The sequence below is a fragment of the Schistocerca piceifrons genome, chromosome 6 (assembly GCF_021461385.2).
Source record: "Schistocerca piceifrons isolate TAMUIC-IGC-003096 chromosome 6, iqSchPice1.1, whole genome shotgun sequence".
Lineage (NCBI taxonomy): Eukaryota > Metazoa > Arthropoda > Insecta > Orthoptera > Acrididae > Schistocerca > Schistocerca piceifrons.
The window spans coordinates 123077890-123095121 of record NC_060143.1 but is presented as its reverse complement, the minus strand read 5'-3'; the positions used below and the strand labels follow the sequence as shown (position 1 = coordinate 123095121).

General features: G+C 41.9%; 1 protein-coding gene across 3 annotated transcripts in view; it reads right to left on the bottom strand.

The window, feature by feature from the left end:
* LOC124803030 (protein arginine N-methyltransferase 9-like) overlaps positions 1 to 17232 on the bottom strand; it is a 118253-nt gene that overhangs the window by 72218 nt on the left and 28803 nt on the right. For all 3 annotated transcript variants that reach the window (XM_047264141.1, XM_047264140.1, XM_047264142.1), the window contains 3 exons: positions 16733 to 16969; positions 14239 to 14406; positions 13734 to 14000 (listed from right to left, as the gene is read on the bottom strand). In XM_047264141.1, coding sequence (XP_047120097.1) covers positions 13734 to 14000; positions 14239 to 14406; positions 16733 to 16969 — 672 coding nt within the window. The remainder of the gene's footprint in view (positions 1 to 13733; positions 14001 to 14238; positions 14407 to 16732; positions 16970 to 17232) is intronic.

The following is a 17232-nucleotide window of genomic DNA, read 5'->3' as shown; positions in this document are numbered from 1 at the left end:
ACCTCATCTCATACCTTCCAAACTTCACAGAAGCTCTTCTGAGAACCTTGCAGAACTAGCACTCCTGGAAGAAAGGATATTGTGGAGACATGACTTAGTCACAGCCTGGGGGTTGTTTCCAGAATGAGATATTCACTCTGCAGCAGAGTGTGCGCTGATATGAAACTTCCTGGCAGATCAAATCTGTGTGTCGGACCGAGACTCGAACTCGGGAACTTTGCCTTTCATGAGCAAGTGCTTTATTGTCTGAGCTATCCAAGCATTACTCACGATCCACCCTCACACCTTCAGTTCTGCCAGTACCTTGTCTCCTACCTTCCAAACTTCACAGAAGCTCTTCAGCGAAACTTGCAAAACTAGCACTCCTGGAAGAAAAGATCTTACAGAGACATGGCTTAGCCACAGCGTGGTGGATGTTTCCAGAATGAGAGTTTCACTCTGCAGCAGATGTGTGCTGATATGAAACTTCCTAGCAGATTAAAACTGTGTGCCAGACCGAGACTCGAACTCGGGACCTTCCCCTTTCATGGGCATGAAGCACGACTAACGACCCATCCTCACAGCTTCAATTCTGCCAGTACCCCGTCTCCTACTGTCCAAACTTCACAGAAGCTCTTCTGCAAACCTTGCAGAACTAACACTGCTGGAGCTAACACTCCTGGAGCTTGTTGGTTATTATGCCCACATAGAATACAGCACAGTGGTTGAAGCTTAGCTTTAGAGTACATGACTGCTTTCACAGGTAGCCTGCCTTTGAGGGGAAAGGTGATGCTTGTGACCGGACTGGAGTAGGTGGTAGTGGAAGGATATATGGGACAGGTCTTACTTCTAGGTCTGTTACAGGAATGTGAGCCACGAGGCAACGGGTATGGAGCACGTGTCGAGTAGAGAAGGACGAGGATGTTGTGTAGGTTTGGTGGATGGCAGAATACCACTGTGGGAGGGACCGGGAGGACAATGGATAGGACATTCCTCATTTCAGGGCACAATGAGAGGTAGTCCAAACCGTGGCAGAGAATGTGATTTAGTTGCTCCAGTCCTGGGTGATACTGAGTCTAAAGGGGAATCACCCTCTGCGGCCAGGCACTGGGACTTTGGGAGGTGGTGGGTGACTGGAGAGATAAGGCAAAGGATATCTGTTTCCGTATAAGGTCGGGAGGTGATTTCGGTCTGAAAGATTCAGTGAGACCCTTGGTATATTTTGAGATGGACTGCTTGTCACTACAGTTTTGATGGCCACAGGTAGCTAGGATGTATGGAAGGGCCTTTTTGGTATGGAACAGGTAGCACCTGTCGAAGTGAAGGTATTGTTGATGGTTGGTAGGCCTGATATGGACAGAGGTACTGATATAACCATCTTTGAAGTGGAGGTCAACATCGAGGAAGGCGGTTTGTTGGGTGGAGGAGGACCATGTGAAGTGAATGGCTGAGAAGGTCTTGAGATTCTGGAGAAATGTGGTTAGGAAACCATCACCCTAACATGAAGATGTCATCAATGAATCTGAACCAGTTGAGGGGTTTGAGATTCTGGATGGTTAGGAAGGATTCTTCTGGAGTCCGATGATTAGGTTGGTATAGGATTGTGCCAGGCTGGTGCCCAATGCCATAGCATGGATTTGTTCGTACGTGATACCTTCAGAGGTGAAGTAATCATGGGTGAGGATGTAGTTGGTCATGGTGACCAGGAAGGAGGTTGTAGGTTTGGAATCTATCAGGCAATGGGAAAGGCAGTGTTCAATAGCGGTAATGCCACAGGCATTAGGGATGTTAGAGTAAAGGGAGGTGGCACCAACAGCGATGAGGAAGGCACCTTGTGGTAAAGGAACAGGAACTGTGGAGAGTTGATGGAGGAAATGATTGGTGTCTTTACTATAGGAAGGAGGTTGCAAGTAATAGGCTGAAGGTGTTGGTCTACAAGAGCAGAGATTCTCTCAGTGGGGGCACAGTAACTGGCCATAATTGGGTGTCCTGGATGTTTGGGTTTATGGACTTTAGGAAACATGTAGAAGGTAGGAGTGCAAGAAGTGGCAGGGGCGAGGGGCAAGAGACGCAGGGGGAGAGGTTCTGGGACAGGATTAAGGATTGAGGAGAGTCTGGTGATCCCATTGGATTTGAAGTCCCTCTGTCAAGTAATCCCTACAGTTCAAAGCCATCGTGGTGGAGCCTTTGTCAGCAGGTAGGATTTCAAGGTTGGCCTAAGTTTTTAGATGGTGGATTGTGGCTCTTTCTGCATAAGTAAGATTAGCTTGCGTGTTGAGGGATTTGGGGAAAGATAGTGAGGCAAGGTTCGATATTAAGAAATTGTGGAAAGTTAATAGATGATTATTCGGGGTCATGGCAATGTGACTTGGGGTACTAAACTCCTGACTACATCAGCTGCCCTACCCTCTCCCCATCATACTCCTGCATACTCCCACGAGCAGCACTTTACCATCCATCACCACTACCCCCTATCCCTCCCCCTTCCTCCCCCAGCTTCCTCCTTTCCCCCACTACCCAGACTGCTTCTCCCGTCAACTGCAGTTACTTGCAGTCGGCCTCGGTGACCAGAGACAGTGGTCAAGTGTGTCAGTTATGTTTGCATGACTGTGTGTGTTATCTACTTCAGAAGAAGTCCTTTTGGCCAAAAGCTTACTTATCTAGCGGTCTTTTTGCTGTGCCTGTCTGTGACTAGACATCTAGACTATCTGGTGATCAGCAATCTATCCTTTTCATAACATTGTCATTATTCTGTTCTGGATTTTCCATTGTTTGAAATTGTTATTAGCATTCTAAGAGGGAATAAAGACGTATATTTTAAATAATTAAATGATGGAGAATTGTGTTGTTCTATGTTTTAGTTTTGGGTCAAATTACCTGACTTGTGTATTTTCATATTGCAATATCACGCGATTACTAAAGAGTTAAGGTGCCCATTGTCTTTGTAGTCATCTCTAGAACAGTACTGTCTACAACTGTTAATTTTGTAACTGTGAGGAATTTGAAATGATAAGCAAGTCTCTTTTATTCATCATGATGACCAGATAGAAAATTATAGTTCATCCCGTATTATTATTTTAAGCGATCAGTATGGTTTCGGGAAAGGTTGCAGCACAACCCATGCAATAATTGAACTGGTCACAAATGTTAGCAGTTCTCTCGATAACAGAATGTATGTATCAGGCATCTTTTGTGATCTTACCAAAGCCTTCACACTGTAAACCATCACCAGCTGCCTCAAAAACTGACTAGCTATGGTTTTCAAGGAAAATCTCTTAGCTGGATGTCATCATACTTGGCAAACAGAAAACAAAGAGTACTTGTTAATAACAATGGCAAGAAATTCCTCTCTAGCTGGAAACAAACACAATCAGGTGTCCCACATGGCTCAATATTAGGGCCACTACTATTTTTGTATTACATCAAAGATATGCCATGCCACGTTGAGTCAGATACCATCCTTTATGCAGATGGTTCAACAGCAACAGTCTGCTGTAAAACTGATGAAGACTTAATCCATTATATTGATCAGACACTTAGGGAAGTGGAGGTGTGGGTGAGAAATAATAATTTAAAATTAAACTTTGCAAAAACAGAAACTGTTCATTTTGCCATGAAACAATCAGCACAATCTACATGTTAAATTAGTTACAAGGACAAAAAACTGGACACTGCTAGCTGTCTCAAATTTCTTGGCATGTTAATAAATATAATATATTGTGGAGTGAACAGTCTTGTGTATGTCACGGATGTCTTATCTGGTAACAATGATTTAGTGGTTAAAAAACTGTATATTATGCATATTTTGTTTCAGTAGTTAAGTACAGCATAATTTTCTGGAGGTCTGAGAATACTAATCTGCTCAGAGCCTTTACAAAAATCATTCAAGCAATGGTGGGAGCTAAAAAGAATCAACACTGCAAACCTTTATTTCAAAAACTAGATCTAATGTCCATTCCAAGCATATATGACATTCTCATTTTCACAAATGGGCATGAAATTGGTAAATAAAATCTGTAGGGGGAAAAGTTACCCAGTTCTAAAAAAATACTGAAGGAGACCTGGAAAAATATTTTAAAGGTAAATGATTCTATAGTACAGAAGATTTCTTGAATGATGATCATGTAATATAGTATCTCTCCAAACAGTAACACCTTATATACATACCCACAGATTTAAAAAAAATAATAACCATGTACAGTAATACATATGTATTGTCACCTTAGATTAGTTTATTACTCTGTAGGTTAGTCTTAAAATTGACAAGCCATCTATGACACAATCTTTGATTGTATGAGGCATGTAATGTGACAATAAAAATTTGATTTGATGTGACTGCCAATTGGACTTTACACACTAGGCATTGCCAGGACAAAAAGATGCAGTAAGCACCATGAAAGCATTTTTGTTTTCAGTTTTCATTATATTTGCATAATTCAAAGATTTATTTGGTTTCTTCTTAGATTTACACTCATTCACAAATTATCTGAGATTCAGAGAATTTAACTGACTTGAAATTTTGTGCATTATAGTGGTATTTCAACTTTTGGTGTATTCTATTCCACTTACTAGCTGCCAGTGCCAAGTCTGCAGTCTCATTTGTTGAAGCAAACACATGTTTAATGGATTCCTGAATTAACTGCTGGCTTATTAAATCGCTAGTGATAATGACACTTGAATTCTCAATTGATATAATAGAAGATTCCATAGAAATGTTGGAACACATGAGGCAATACTGAACCTATGACTTATCTTAGAAGATAAATTAAGGAACAAACCTACGTTTCTAGCATTTGTAGACTTAGAGAAAGCTTTTGACAATGTTGACTGGAATACTCTCCTTCAAATTCTGAAGGTGGCAGGAGTAAAATACAGGGAACAAAAGGCTATTTACAATTTGCACAGAAACCAGATACCAATTGTAAGAGTCGAGGTGCATGAAAGGGAAGCAGTGGTTGGGAAGGGAGTGAGACAGGGTTGTAGCCTATCCTCGATGTTATTCAATCTGTATATTGAGCAAGCAGTGAAGGAAACAAAAGAAAAATTCAGAGTAAGCAATAAAATCCATGGAGAAGAAATAAAAACTTTGAGGTTCACCAATGACATTGTAATTCTGTCAGAGACAGCAAAGGACCTGGAAGAGCAGCTGAACGAAATGGACGGTGTCCTGAAAGGAGGATATAAGATGAACACCAACAAAAGCAAAACGAGGATAATGGAATGTAATCGAATTAAATCAGGTGATGCTGAGGGAATTAGATTAGGAAATGAGATGCTTAAAGTAGTAGATGAGCTTTGCTATTTGGGGAGCAAAATAACTGATCATGGTTGAAATAGAGAGGAGATAAAATGTAGACTGGCAATGGCAACGAAAGCGCTTTTGAAGAAGAGAAATTTGTTAACATTGAGTATAGATTTAAGTGTCAGGAAGACGTTTGTATGGAGTGTAACCATGTATGGAAGTGAAACATGGATGATAAATAGTTTGGACAAGAAGAGAATAGAAGCTTTCGAAATGTGGTACTACAGAAGAATGCTGAAGATTAGATGGGTAGATCACATAACTAATGAGGAGGTATTGAATAGGATTGGGGAGAAGAGGAGTTTGTGGCACAACTTGACAAGAAGAAGGGACCGGTTGGTAGGACATGTTCTGAAGCATCAAGGGATCACAAATTTAGCATTGGAGTGCAGTGTGGAGGGTAAAAATCGTAGAGAGAGACCAAGAGATGAATACACTAAGCAGATTTAGAAGGAATGTAGGTTGCAGTAGGTACTGGGAGCTGAAGAAGCTTGCACAGGATAAAATAGCATGGAGAGCTGCATCAAACCAGTCTCTGGACAGAAGACAGAAGACAACAACAACAACAACAACAACATGACAGAGGGCTGAAAATCTGATGCAAGTCAACCTAGCATGATCACTACTTTCAAAGCATCATCCATTTTCTTATCAATGCTTCAAATTTGTTGAGTATGTGGCATAACTTTTGACAAATATGGTTCTATATCTATCTTAGAAGCAAATCATATATTCATCAAGTATTGCAGTAGCCCAGTATAAGTAGACAAACCGTTTCTTTCCAGAATGAACTTTCACTATGCAATGGAGTGTGCACCGATTTGAAACTTTGTGGCAGATTAGAACTGTGTGCCGGACCAGGACATGAGCCTGGGACCTTTGCCTCCTCTGGGCAAGTGTTCTACTGACTGAGCTATCCAAACACGACTCAAGAGCCATCCTCACAGCTCTGTTTCCAGCAGTACCCCATCTCCTAACTGTCGAACTACACAGAGCTATGCAGTAAACTGCTGGGTCTCAACCTTCGCTAGCTCCTGTCCTCCCTAACCCTTCCCTGCTCCTATTCCAGCACCACACACATCTTGCATTTACATAGTTTTTTTCCTTCTCTCCTTTCTCCTTGCCCCCCCCCCCCCCCCCCCACCCCGTCCTACCCCCAATAGCACAGTCTTCCAATGCTGCACCTCTGCTATGCCTCGCCCTCCCTGCCCCACACATCTTCTGTAATCCCACCCCAGCTAGATTGCTGCTCACCTCACAGTCCCACTCAAAGTGAGTTGCGCTTGTGTGAAGGTGTGTAACTTTTCTACTTAGTCCAATAGCTGAATATTTGTAGCATTCTTTTTCATTGCACCTGTCTGTCATTCAATGTCTCCTCTATGTGGTGAGTAGCAATCTGTCCTTTCCATATTGTTGTTGAACTCTGCAATGTAATACTTTAAACTCTGCCACAATCCAAGGGGAGCCATGCACTAAGTGCAAAAAGGTAATTAGAGACTAAATACAGATAAAAAAAACCATCAAGTATGTTATACAGGAAACAAATGAAAAGTGTTACACAAATGAGAATCATTTCCCTAGTATGAACTGAGAGGTAGCTAAAGGAGATATCAAGCATTAGTAATCTAATTTGAAACAAATGCAGTGTAAAAGATGCTTTCAAGAGAGTTTCGAAGGATTTTTAATTTTTATTCTTACAGTCTAATAAAGTTACCCTTTAATGTTATTCAGGATTAATAATGGAGTCAAAGTGCATAAGAACAACCATACATTTCTAACATAAAAATTGAAGTTACTACTTTTCTGCAAAACTTTTTGACAAGTTGCTAAAAACGGGAAATACATAAATTCCGGAAATTAAAACTAAGATCAAGGTTTATTTCAGTAGCAACTCCTGTCATTATCTGAATATCTGAACTTTGGATTTTCAAATTTCAGTTGTCACGGTGAGAAACAATGCCCAAATAAGCAGCCACTAATGCAATACATAATTATAACATTTTAACAGATACCAATATTTCCAGAGTGAGATTTTCACTCTGCAGCGGAGTGTGCGCTGATATGAAACTTCCTGGCAGATTAAAACTGTGCGCCCGAGCGAGACTCGAACTCGGGACCTTTGCCTTTCGCGGACAAGTGCTCTACCAACTGAGCTACCGAAGCACGACTCACACCCGGTACTCACAGCTTTACTTCTGCCAGTACCTCGTCTCCTACCTTCCGAACTTTACAGAAGCTCTCCTGCGAATATTCAGATAATGACAGGAGTTGCTACTAAAATAAACCTTGAGCTTAGTTTTAATTTCCGGAATTTATGTATTTCCCGTTTTTAGCAACTTGTTCTGCAGGGTTCGCAGGAGAGCTTCTGTAAAGTTTGGAAGGTAGGAGACGAGGTACTGGCGGAAGTAAAGCTGTGAGTACCGGGCTTGAGTCGTTCTTCGGTAGCTCAGTTGGTAGAGCACTTGCCCGCGAAAGGCAAAGGTCCCGAGTTCGAGTCTCGGTCGGGCACACAGTTTTAATCTGCCAGGAAGTTTCAGATACCAATATACTAAAAAGATTTAAAAAAAATAATATGTAGGGATGGATGAAGATCAGGTGAAGAATGTAACTAATAAAATAGTAATATCTAAAATGTTTTGTTGGTAATTATATAAGACACTTTCTGCAGTATTTAAAGTGTATACTGAGTATAATTACTGCCCTTGATAAATAATAAAAGCTGACTATAATGACTGATAATTGATACAGAAGTCCATGAAAACAGCTGATTCATTCTACAAACCACAGTTTTCATCCTCATGATGGTGTCTAAACCATGATCAGTGGATAAATTAATGAAATTAATTTCTGGTGATCAAAGACTTTGCAGATCATGCACTAGACTTACTAGTAGCTTCCTTACCAAGCATTAAAATGATTAAGTAATAAAATAGCTACAACCAGTACTTTTTATCAGTCTTTCACACTATTTTACTGTACAAATACCAATGAGCAGAGACTGAACTTGTGGGTTTTCTATCGACGCTGTCAAATTCCATAGATAGAAATAACCAAGATTTTACAAACACATTTTATTCACGCTTGATCACATGAAAAATCACACAGCATACAAAAACAACAAAAGTCAAACAGTTTCTGATGCTCACTGTATCAGAAGATACACTCCTCATTCCAGAGTCATTGGCAATCCATGATCGCCACTAGGACTCCCCTCCCCAGGAGTGCAGAGCACGGGGGAGAGAAAATGGGCATCGTAAAATACAGGGATGTTGTAGGCCACTCGATGAGTGTTGGCTGATCATGCAAGGTAGCTTGATCACCCATGTCATGGCTGGTCCAAATGGAAGGCATGGATGGACCGTTTCTTGCGGAGTTGGGGAGGTCTATCCAGGGTGGACTAGAGAATGTATAGGCTGCCATCCACCCTAAGAAGGACAGACCAGTTGCCCAGCGTATGTGAAGTGGACAGGCATGGGAGGTGGAGGTGGTGGAGTAGCGGCAAAGAGGGGGACGCATATCTTGAGCATCCCATTGGTGCCAAGTGTTGCTGTTATTCCACCTGCATCCATCTCATCTGGAACGGGGACTGTGCACCACCATGGAGGACGAAGAGTGATCCATTTTGGAGCTGTAAGGAAATCACGTTGTGTGGGCACCCAGAAGTGTGTATAGAAAAGCAAATATCATTGATGGGGGTCACTGTTGGAGAATGGGGTGCAGGGGGATATGTAGCTTGAGAAAAACACTAGAACACACTCGGGGAACAGCAGCTGACAGCACATGTGATGATGTTATGTCACACGCAATGTGTGGTTGAACCTGAGGCAGCAGATTGTCACACACAGATCCTGAGTGAGGCAAGGGAGGGGGGTCATTGCACACAACCACTGAGCAGCTGACAGCATAAGCTCAGCACACACAAGATATGGTTGGTGCACAGGCACAGAGGTGGCATGTGTGGGTTCAGGGTCATTGCGTGATGGTGGAGAACTCTACTCAAGAGGTGTGGGACAGATTCCTGAATCATCCAAGCTGGTTTAACCTACTGAAGTGAAACTGTCTGCTGCTTGTCACTGATGATGATGTCCATAGTATTAGCCGTGCATGCCAATACCGAATATGGGCCAGAGTAAGGCCGCTGTAGTGGTGATTTGACATAATAAACTTGCATGAGTCCAGGGCCAGATGCAAGAAAACTGGGGGACAGGTATGAGGTCACGGAAGAGGCATACAGATAGCAGCTATGTGCAACTGGACACACTCAACAAAAGCGATGAGATCAGATAGTCTGAAACTTGCAGCATCACCAGCAAACTCAGATGGGAGGACTAATGTCTTGTGATACAGGACCTCAGCAACTGATGCCTGGCAGTCTGTCTTATAAGCTGTATGGATTCCTAACATGACTCAGGAAAGGGCGTCAAATCTCTCACCATTGTGGCACCTGTAGGCTGTTTTGAGAGTCCTGTGTCAATGCACAACAAGCCCGTCGTTCGAAGCGTTATATACTGTAGTGCAAAATTTATCCACACCACAGAGCATGCAGAGTTTCTGAAGTAACAGTGATCTGAACTTCCTACCCCAATCGGTGGTTGTGGATGTAGGGCACCCAAAACTAGCTGTCGAGGAAGATAGCAGTGCTTGTGCTACAGAATCCGCCATAATGAGCACAAGAGGGATTGCTTCCACCCTCCGGGTAACAAAGACAATGATGGACAAGACATATCTGAAACAATCAGATGTGGCTAACAGCCCAATGAGGTCCAGGTACAGGTGACGGAAATGGCCTCTTGGGATACCAGATTTGACTAGAGGGTGCTTACGCCTGTCGACTTTGCTTCACTGACATGACACACATGTGCGAACCAACACACGGCAATCATTCTTCACACCTGGCCATATAAATATTTCCATGACAATACACGGTTTCACTCATTTTTTCATATTTTTATGTATTTCTCCATATTTTTACATATCTTACATATTTTTGCATATCTGTGCATGTTTTTGTGTATCTTTACGTATTTTTTGTGTGTCTTTTTCCCTTTCACCTTCTCTCATAACCATCAAGACCTATTTTGCCCATTTCTGCATTCCCACTTCCTTAATACCATTGCTGCCACAGTGGATCCCTGCTCCATCTTCCTGTACCAATTCAGAAAAGTGTCCCTTTCCCTGACAAACACCCAGTCCCACATCCTATTTCTCAAATGCTGCCTAAACCATGGAATCCCCCAAAATGGCCTAACCATAAAGATCCCTTTCTCTGGATCCCACCCTTCCTTCCACAATGACCTTCACCTTTTCAGATTCTGCCAATCCATGGTCCCCACAAACCTGGAACTGCAAAAACACATCTCACATGGCGCAGGCATCCCAGAAGCACCTCTGCTCCCACTACTACTGTGCAATCCCTACTACATACATCACATCCCTGAAATTGAATCCCTTGCTCTCCAGCACCTGGAGGAGCATTCCACACACCACCTCCATAAATTATCCAACCTGCTGACATCCTACTACCACCTCAGGGCACCACTATCCAACCCCTATCCTACCTGCAGTGTTCTTCCTTGTCCACTCCTCACAGCATGTACACCCTGCCTAGCTAACCTTTTCAACTTGCCACATCTGTCAAAACTCCCTACCAACACTCCACCAAATCCAGACCTGAAACATTCCTTGACACTGTTGTTAATCTTTCCACCAAAACTCTCAGCTCCACAGAAGTTTCAATCCTATAAAAGGCCTCACTTTTAGCCCTACACCCAGATTTAACCGTGCTGGATTTGTAAAAGACCTACTCTCCTTCTCCGATCCCTGCAATGAAAGCACTTGTTTGCCATCAATTCCTCCAATCAAAACCAATCTAATTCCAACACTGACCCCTGCTTCTTCCAGTTCATATCACCATCAAATCATGATCTTCCCCACCCGACCTAACCACATGCTGGTCGCCTTCCAGGATCAATTTAGCCTCACCAACCTTCCCAAGGTCACTTTCTCAGAACACCAACTTTTCATTGGAAGAAAGAATAGCCACACACAACCTCAAACCAAATCCTGACCTAATCATCCTACCTGCAGACAAAGGTTCCAACACTGTTGTTATGAACTGCAGTGACTAACTGGCAGAAAGTCTCCACCAATTATCTGACTCCTCGACCTATAAACTCTGCCAGAGTAATCCGATTCGAGAAGTCCGACACAACCTCCACCCCTGCTCAAAGTCTTCGGCCCTTCCCAGAACCTCTTCAATGAATTCATTTCCATCCTCACCCCTATGACATCCCACCCACCCACCTTCTACATGCTCCCCAAAATCCACAAACTCAACAATCCTGGACTCCCTGTTGTGGCTGGTTATTGTACTTTTGGTCCTTATTAACCAGCACCTAAAACCAATTGCCCATAATCTAGCCTCCCACATAAAATACACCAAACATTTCCTTCTTCAACTCTCCACCAACCTCACCCCTTTATCTCCTGAACCCCCACTTGTCACTGTTGAAACACCACCTTCCTATACAACATCCCTCATGCCAACAGTCTTACAGATATTAAACACTACCTTTCTCAATGCCTTTCAGGCTCCAAACCCACTGCCTCATTCCTCATACACCTTACTTTCTTTATCCTAACGCACAACTACTTCTGTTTTGAAAGGATGGTATACCAACAAATCCGCAGCACAGCCATGGGCACCGGCATGGCACCCTGCTATGCCAACTTGTTTATGGACCATCTAGAGGAGGCCTTCCTAGTCTCCCAAAATGCCAAACCCCTAGTCTGGTTCAGGTTCATTTATGATATCTTCATGATTTGGACTCAGGGCCAAGAAACTCTATCTTCAGTCCTTCACAACATTAACTCCTTTAACTAGGCATCCTCAATGCAGTGTGCCACCTTCCTGGACATTGACCTCTCCCTCTCTGATGGCTAGAACAACACATCTGTCCACAATAAACCCACCAACCATCTACAGTATCTGCATTTTGACTGCTGCCATCCCTTACACACCAAAATGTCCCTGCCATACAGTCTGGCCTTCCAGGAACAGCATATTTTCAGTGACAAGTACTCCCTTGCCCAGTATCCCAGTATGCTGAGGGTCTCACCAAGGCCTTCGCAGACAGCACTATACCCCCCAGACCAAGTCCGCAAACAAATCTCCTGTGCCATTTCCCCTCACACCCCCTATCCTCCCACCACCCAAAGAACCAGCCACAAAGGAATACCCCTTTGTCGCCCAGTACCACCCCAGACTGGAACAACTGAATCAAATCCTTTGCAAGGCCTGTGATTACCTATCGTCACACCCTGAAATGAGAGACCTCCTACCCAGCATCCTTCCCACCCCTCCTAAAGCGGTGTTGTATCACCCACCCAACCTCCACAACATCCTAGTCCATCCCTATGCCACTCCCTATCCCAATCCCAATCCCTTGCCTTAAGGATCATATCCCAGTGGAAGATTCAGGGGCAAGTCCTGCCCAATCCACCCACACAGCACATCCTATTCTAGTCTTGTCACAGGTTTATCCTACCCCATCAGGGACCAGGCCACCTGTAAAAGCATCCATGTCATTTACTAGCTCTGCTGCAATCACTGCACAGTTTTATATTGGTATGACTACCAACGAGCTGTCCACCAGGGTGAAGGGCCACCAACAAACTGCGGCTGAGAGCAAAATAGACCACCCTTGATTTATATGGCTATTTCACTACTCGAGCCATTTGGATCCTGCCTCCCATCACTAGCTTTCTGAACTGTGTAGATGGGAGTTATCTTAAAAACACATCCTCCGCTCTGTAATTATCCTAGCCTCAACTTATGATAACACAATGTCCCCATGCCCTCCACCAAACATTATACATCCATTCTGTCCAATAATTTCTGCCCTATTCTCGTCTCTCCTGTTCTTTGTTTGCCACCCTCTGCCAATGCACCTGTCCATATTTCACCATTCCTCTCCTCTTTCACTCCTTTTTTTCCTCAACTCCCTGCCCCACAAGCTCCTGACGCTGACCCTGTTGGCATTCTAGTCCCTGTACACTCTGCCAGACAGCATTCATCTCTCTCCCCACCCATGCAATGCTATCCCTTCCCCTTCTCCGTTCCCTCCAGATTGCTGCTTGCTTGCGTCCCACGTAAGCTGCATTCCGGTCTGAGGTACCGGAGTTGGTGGTCATGTGTGCACGAAGTGAGCTTGCTTGTGTATATGAATGGTGTGTGTTTCCCTTTTGCTGATGAAGTGTGTGGCCAAAAGCTTTATGTAACTTTCTTTGCAACTTAATCCATCTTCTTTATGGTATATACCAATCTATCTTTTTCTACATTGTTGGATTTTGAAAAAAATATTTTAATAGCTATTTTTTTAAATTCAGTTATGAGGTTGTATTAATACTTTTGCTGACTAAAACAGATGAAAATTTAAGCACCAGAAAATACCTGGTTCCTCTGGGTACATGCGTTATGTCATCACTGTCATAGGGCCCATCAATTTCAGCAATCAACACAGGCTCCATTGAGCTCATGGAAGCACGGTAACAGGATGCAATGTAGTGGCTGGAGATGGCCACGACCCTTAAGAATGCACCACAGGGTATCACTTGCGCCCCTGGGGCCATGAGTGATGATGATGCATGTGAAAGTGTTTGCAATATTCCTTCTCCCACCAAGCCAGCATCTACAATCTCAGTCACCACCAAAGAGACCCTATAAAACACATTATGGATGACAATTTTCTCATCATGTGTGTTATTTTAACCACAGGTATTTAGAGGGACAGAAAAAACAACTTACATAGATTGGAATATGAGTGCAGCCTATAAGCATACATTCATATGGTTTGTTGTTACATTACACAAATAATTATCGATGTCTCAAAATGTAATTAGTTTGTGGAGACAATACAAAACACATGACAAGTTGTTCAAAGTGTATGGTAACTTACCTGTTTGGAATATCTTCAGGTATCCTTATATCAGTTGACATTTTGTTTATCAGACGGATTTTGCCACTTGCATTGTTGGCTGAAATGACTTTTTCTGCTATGTTGATCATTGTCTCAGAGACATCACATGAAAAGACTTCTTTTGCCCCACCTTCAACAGCAAATAAGCTGTAGAAAAAGGAAAGGAAAAGATCCAACACCACCTAGTATTGTATTACAAAATTATCTGTGATAATAGTACATTCCTGATGATAGCGTTTGAAAAGTGACACTTCATTGTGTTAAAAAAAAGTTTCACAAATACATTAAACTAGTCAACAGACTCAATACATCAAATGTGTAATGTCACTGAGTAATTTGCAATATGGTTCTATGCATGGCTAATTATTTTATTATGATTCTCAGAAGCATGTTATCTTGGATGCAGAGTCATCGTCAGATGTAGAAGTAACTTCGGGTGTGCCACAGCGAACGCTGGATCCTTGCTGTTCATGTTGTATATTAATGACCTTGCAGACAATGTTCATAGCAACCTCAGACCTTTTGCAGATAATGCACTTATCTATAATAAATATTAAATAGATCTTGATAAGATTTCAAAGTGGTGTAAAGGTTGGCAACTTGCTTTACATGTTTTTAAATGTAAAATTGTGCACTTCATAAAATGAAACAAATGTAGTTTCCTATGACTACAACCTCAGAGAGTCACAGTATGAATTGGCCAGTTCATACAAATACTTGGGTGTAACATTTTGTAGCAACATGAAATGAATCATCACTTAAACCCAGTCATGAGTAAAGCAAGTGGTAGACTTCGGTTTATTGGTAGAGACTGGGGAAGTGCAATTAGTCTACAGAGGAGATTGCTTATAAATCACTCTTGTGATCCATCCTAGAATACAGGTCAAGTGTATAGGACTAGTAACAAATAGGACTAACAGGGGAGATTGACTGTATACAGAGAAGGGCAGCATGAATGGTCGTAGTTTTGTTTGAACTGTGAGAGATTGTGACAGAGATCCTGGAAAAACTAAACTGGTAGACTCTTGAAGAGACACATAAACTATCCTGAGAAATACTGCTAATATAGTTCCAAGAATCAGCTTTAAATGATGACTCTAGGAATATACCACAACCCTCTACTTATCACTCACATAGGGATCATGAGGAAAAGATTAGAATAATTACAGCAGGCTTAGAGGCATTCAAATAATCATTATTCCTAGATTCCATACGTGAATGGAATGGAAAGAAACCCTAATAACTGGTAAATTGGGATGTACCCTTTGCCATCCACTTCATGGTGGTTTCCACAATATAGATGTAGATGTAGACGTAGATATAAATGTAAAAGGACACAAGGAGATACCTAAAACAGCCAGAGCCATTCATGACATTTGACGAAAATAAACATAGAAATTTATCATAATAAATACACTGTCATACTGGTCACTACAAGTATTTCATTTTCAATAAAGCAGTAGTACCGAAAGCTAGCTGCCATTATTATAAGACAACACACAAGAAACATGCAGTACAAGTGGAAATTGGCATGGGTGATTAGATCTAATTTGCTTGGAGATATAGAGCAAAGACGGAAAGAAAATTAGGTTTTAATAGAATTGAGGAGGGAGGGAGAGTGGTATTAGGGTTTATTACCCTGTTGATGATACGGCCACAAGGTTGGGTTGAACTGAAACAGAGAAGAATTTTGGCAATATCCTTTTTGATGGAAGTGCATGGCATTTGCCTTAACCTGTTCAGGAAAACTGCAGCAAAACTAAACTGAATCACTGGACAGGTATTTGAAACACACTGACATATATACAAAGGAATCGAATCGACATGAAACTGAATGGAAAGGAAAACCAATGATGAGAGATTATTAAAGGCAATAGAAAGGAGGAAAATAAAATTTATTGAACATGTCACCTGACACAACAATTCGATTATTAACATTCTTAAAGGCAAAGTACTGGGAAAGACAGGAAGAAGATAGCATAGGATGAAGTATTTGAAAGATATTGAGAAGAGGATAGGATGTGACAATTACATGGATCAGAAACAAACAGCCAATGACACAAGACAGGTTGCATCAACAAGGCATTGGCCTTTCAAATATGTATTCCACCTATTTTGTGAGTCCACACTACTGTAAGTCATGTGTCATCACACCCAGTAGTTTCATACATAGAGGAAGTGCAGTGAGAAAATATTGTAGCAACATGCAAATTTAAAATAGATGCATACATACAATTTTTGGGCAAGTTAAGTAAAATAAGAAAATCCAGTGTCCAGTATTTTAGTCTAAATTCTTACATGTGCAGCAAACAATTAAAGCTTTCTTCAGAATCCATGCCTATGTTACAGAGAACTGTTGATTCAGACTAAAAACTGTGTATCAGAAATGCAATCTGCAAAAACTGCACCACTATTCACTATGGCTGCATAAGACATGATTATTTGCTAAACACAATCATTTTTATTTACTTACCTCAAAATGCCTGTGCCTGTACCAATGTCCAATACAGAATTAAAGCCCTGACTGACTTTTTTAATGATTGCATCTCTGTATGCTTTGTTTCGTGAAGAGTCATTTAGCATACGAAAGTGCCATCTTTCCACCAACAGATTCTTCACACTTTGTAAATTACGGAGGGCTTGCAGATTATCTGTATTCACATCAACTGCTTTTTTGAAGTAGTGTAATGCCTCTTTCAGATGATTTGACCTGAAAGCAGCAAGTACAGTTATATATTTACCTTATTGGTTCCGTATTTTGCAGAGAAATTCCTTGTTTTTCTAGAAAGACATGGGGGGGAAAACAGACCTTTGAGATTACTGCATAATTTTGGATTTTTTGGCATTTGATTATTTTTGCTCTTCTACAGTATTCAGATGATTACATGATGAATTTATAAATAAAGGCAGTGGTTCCAACTAACAAAGTACGGCTTGGGCCCCACCCTCGACTGCTCTCAAAGCACAGCTGCA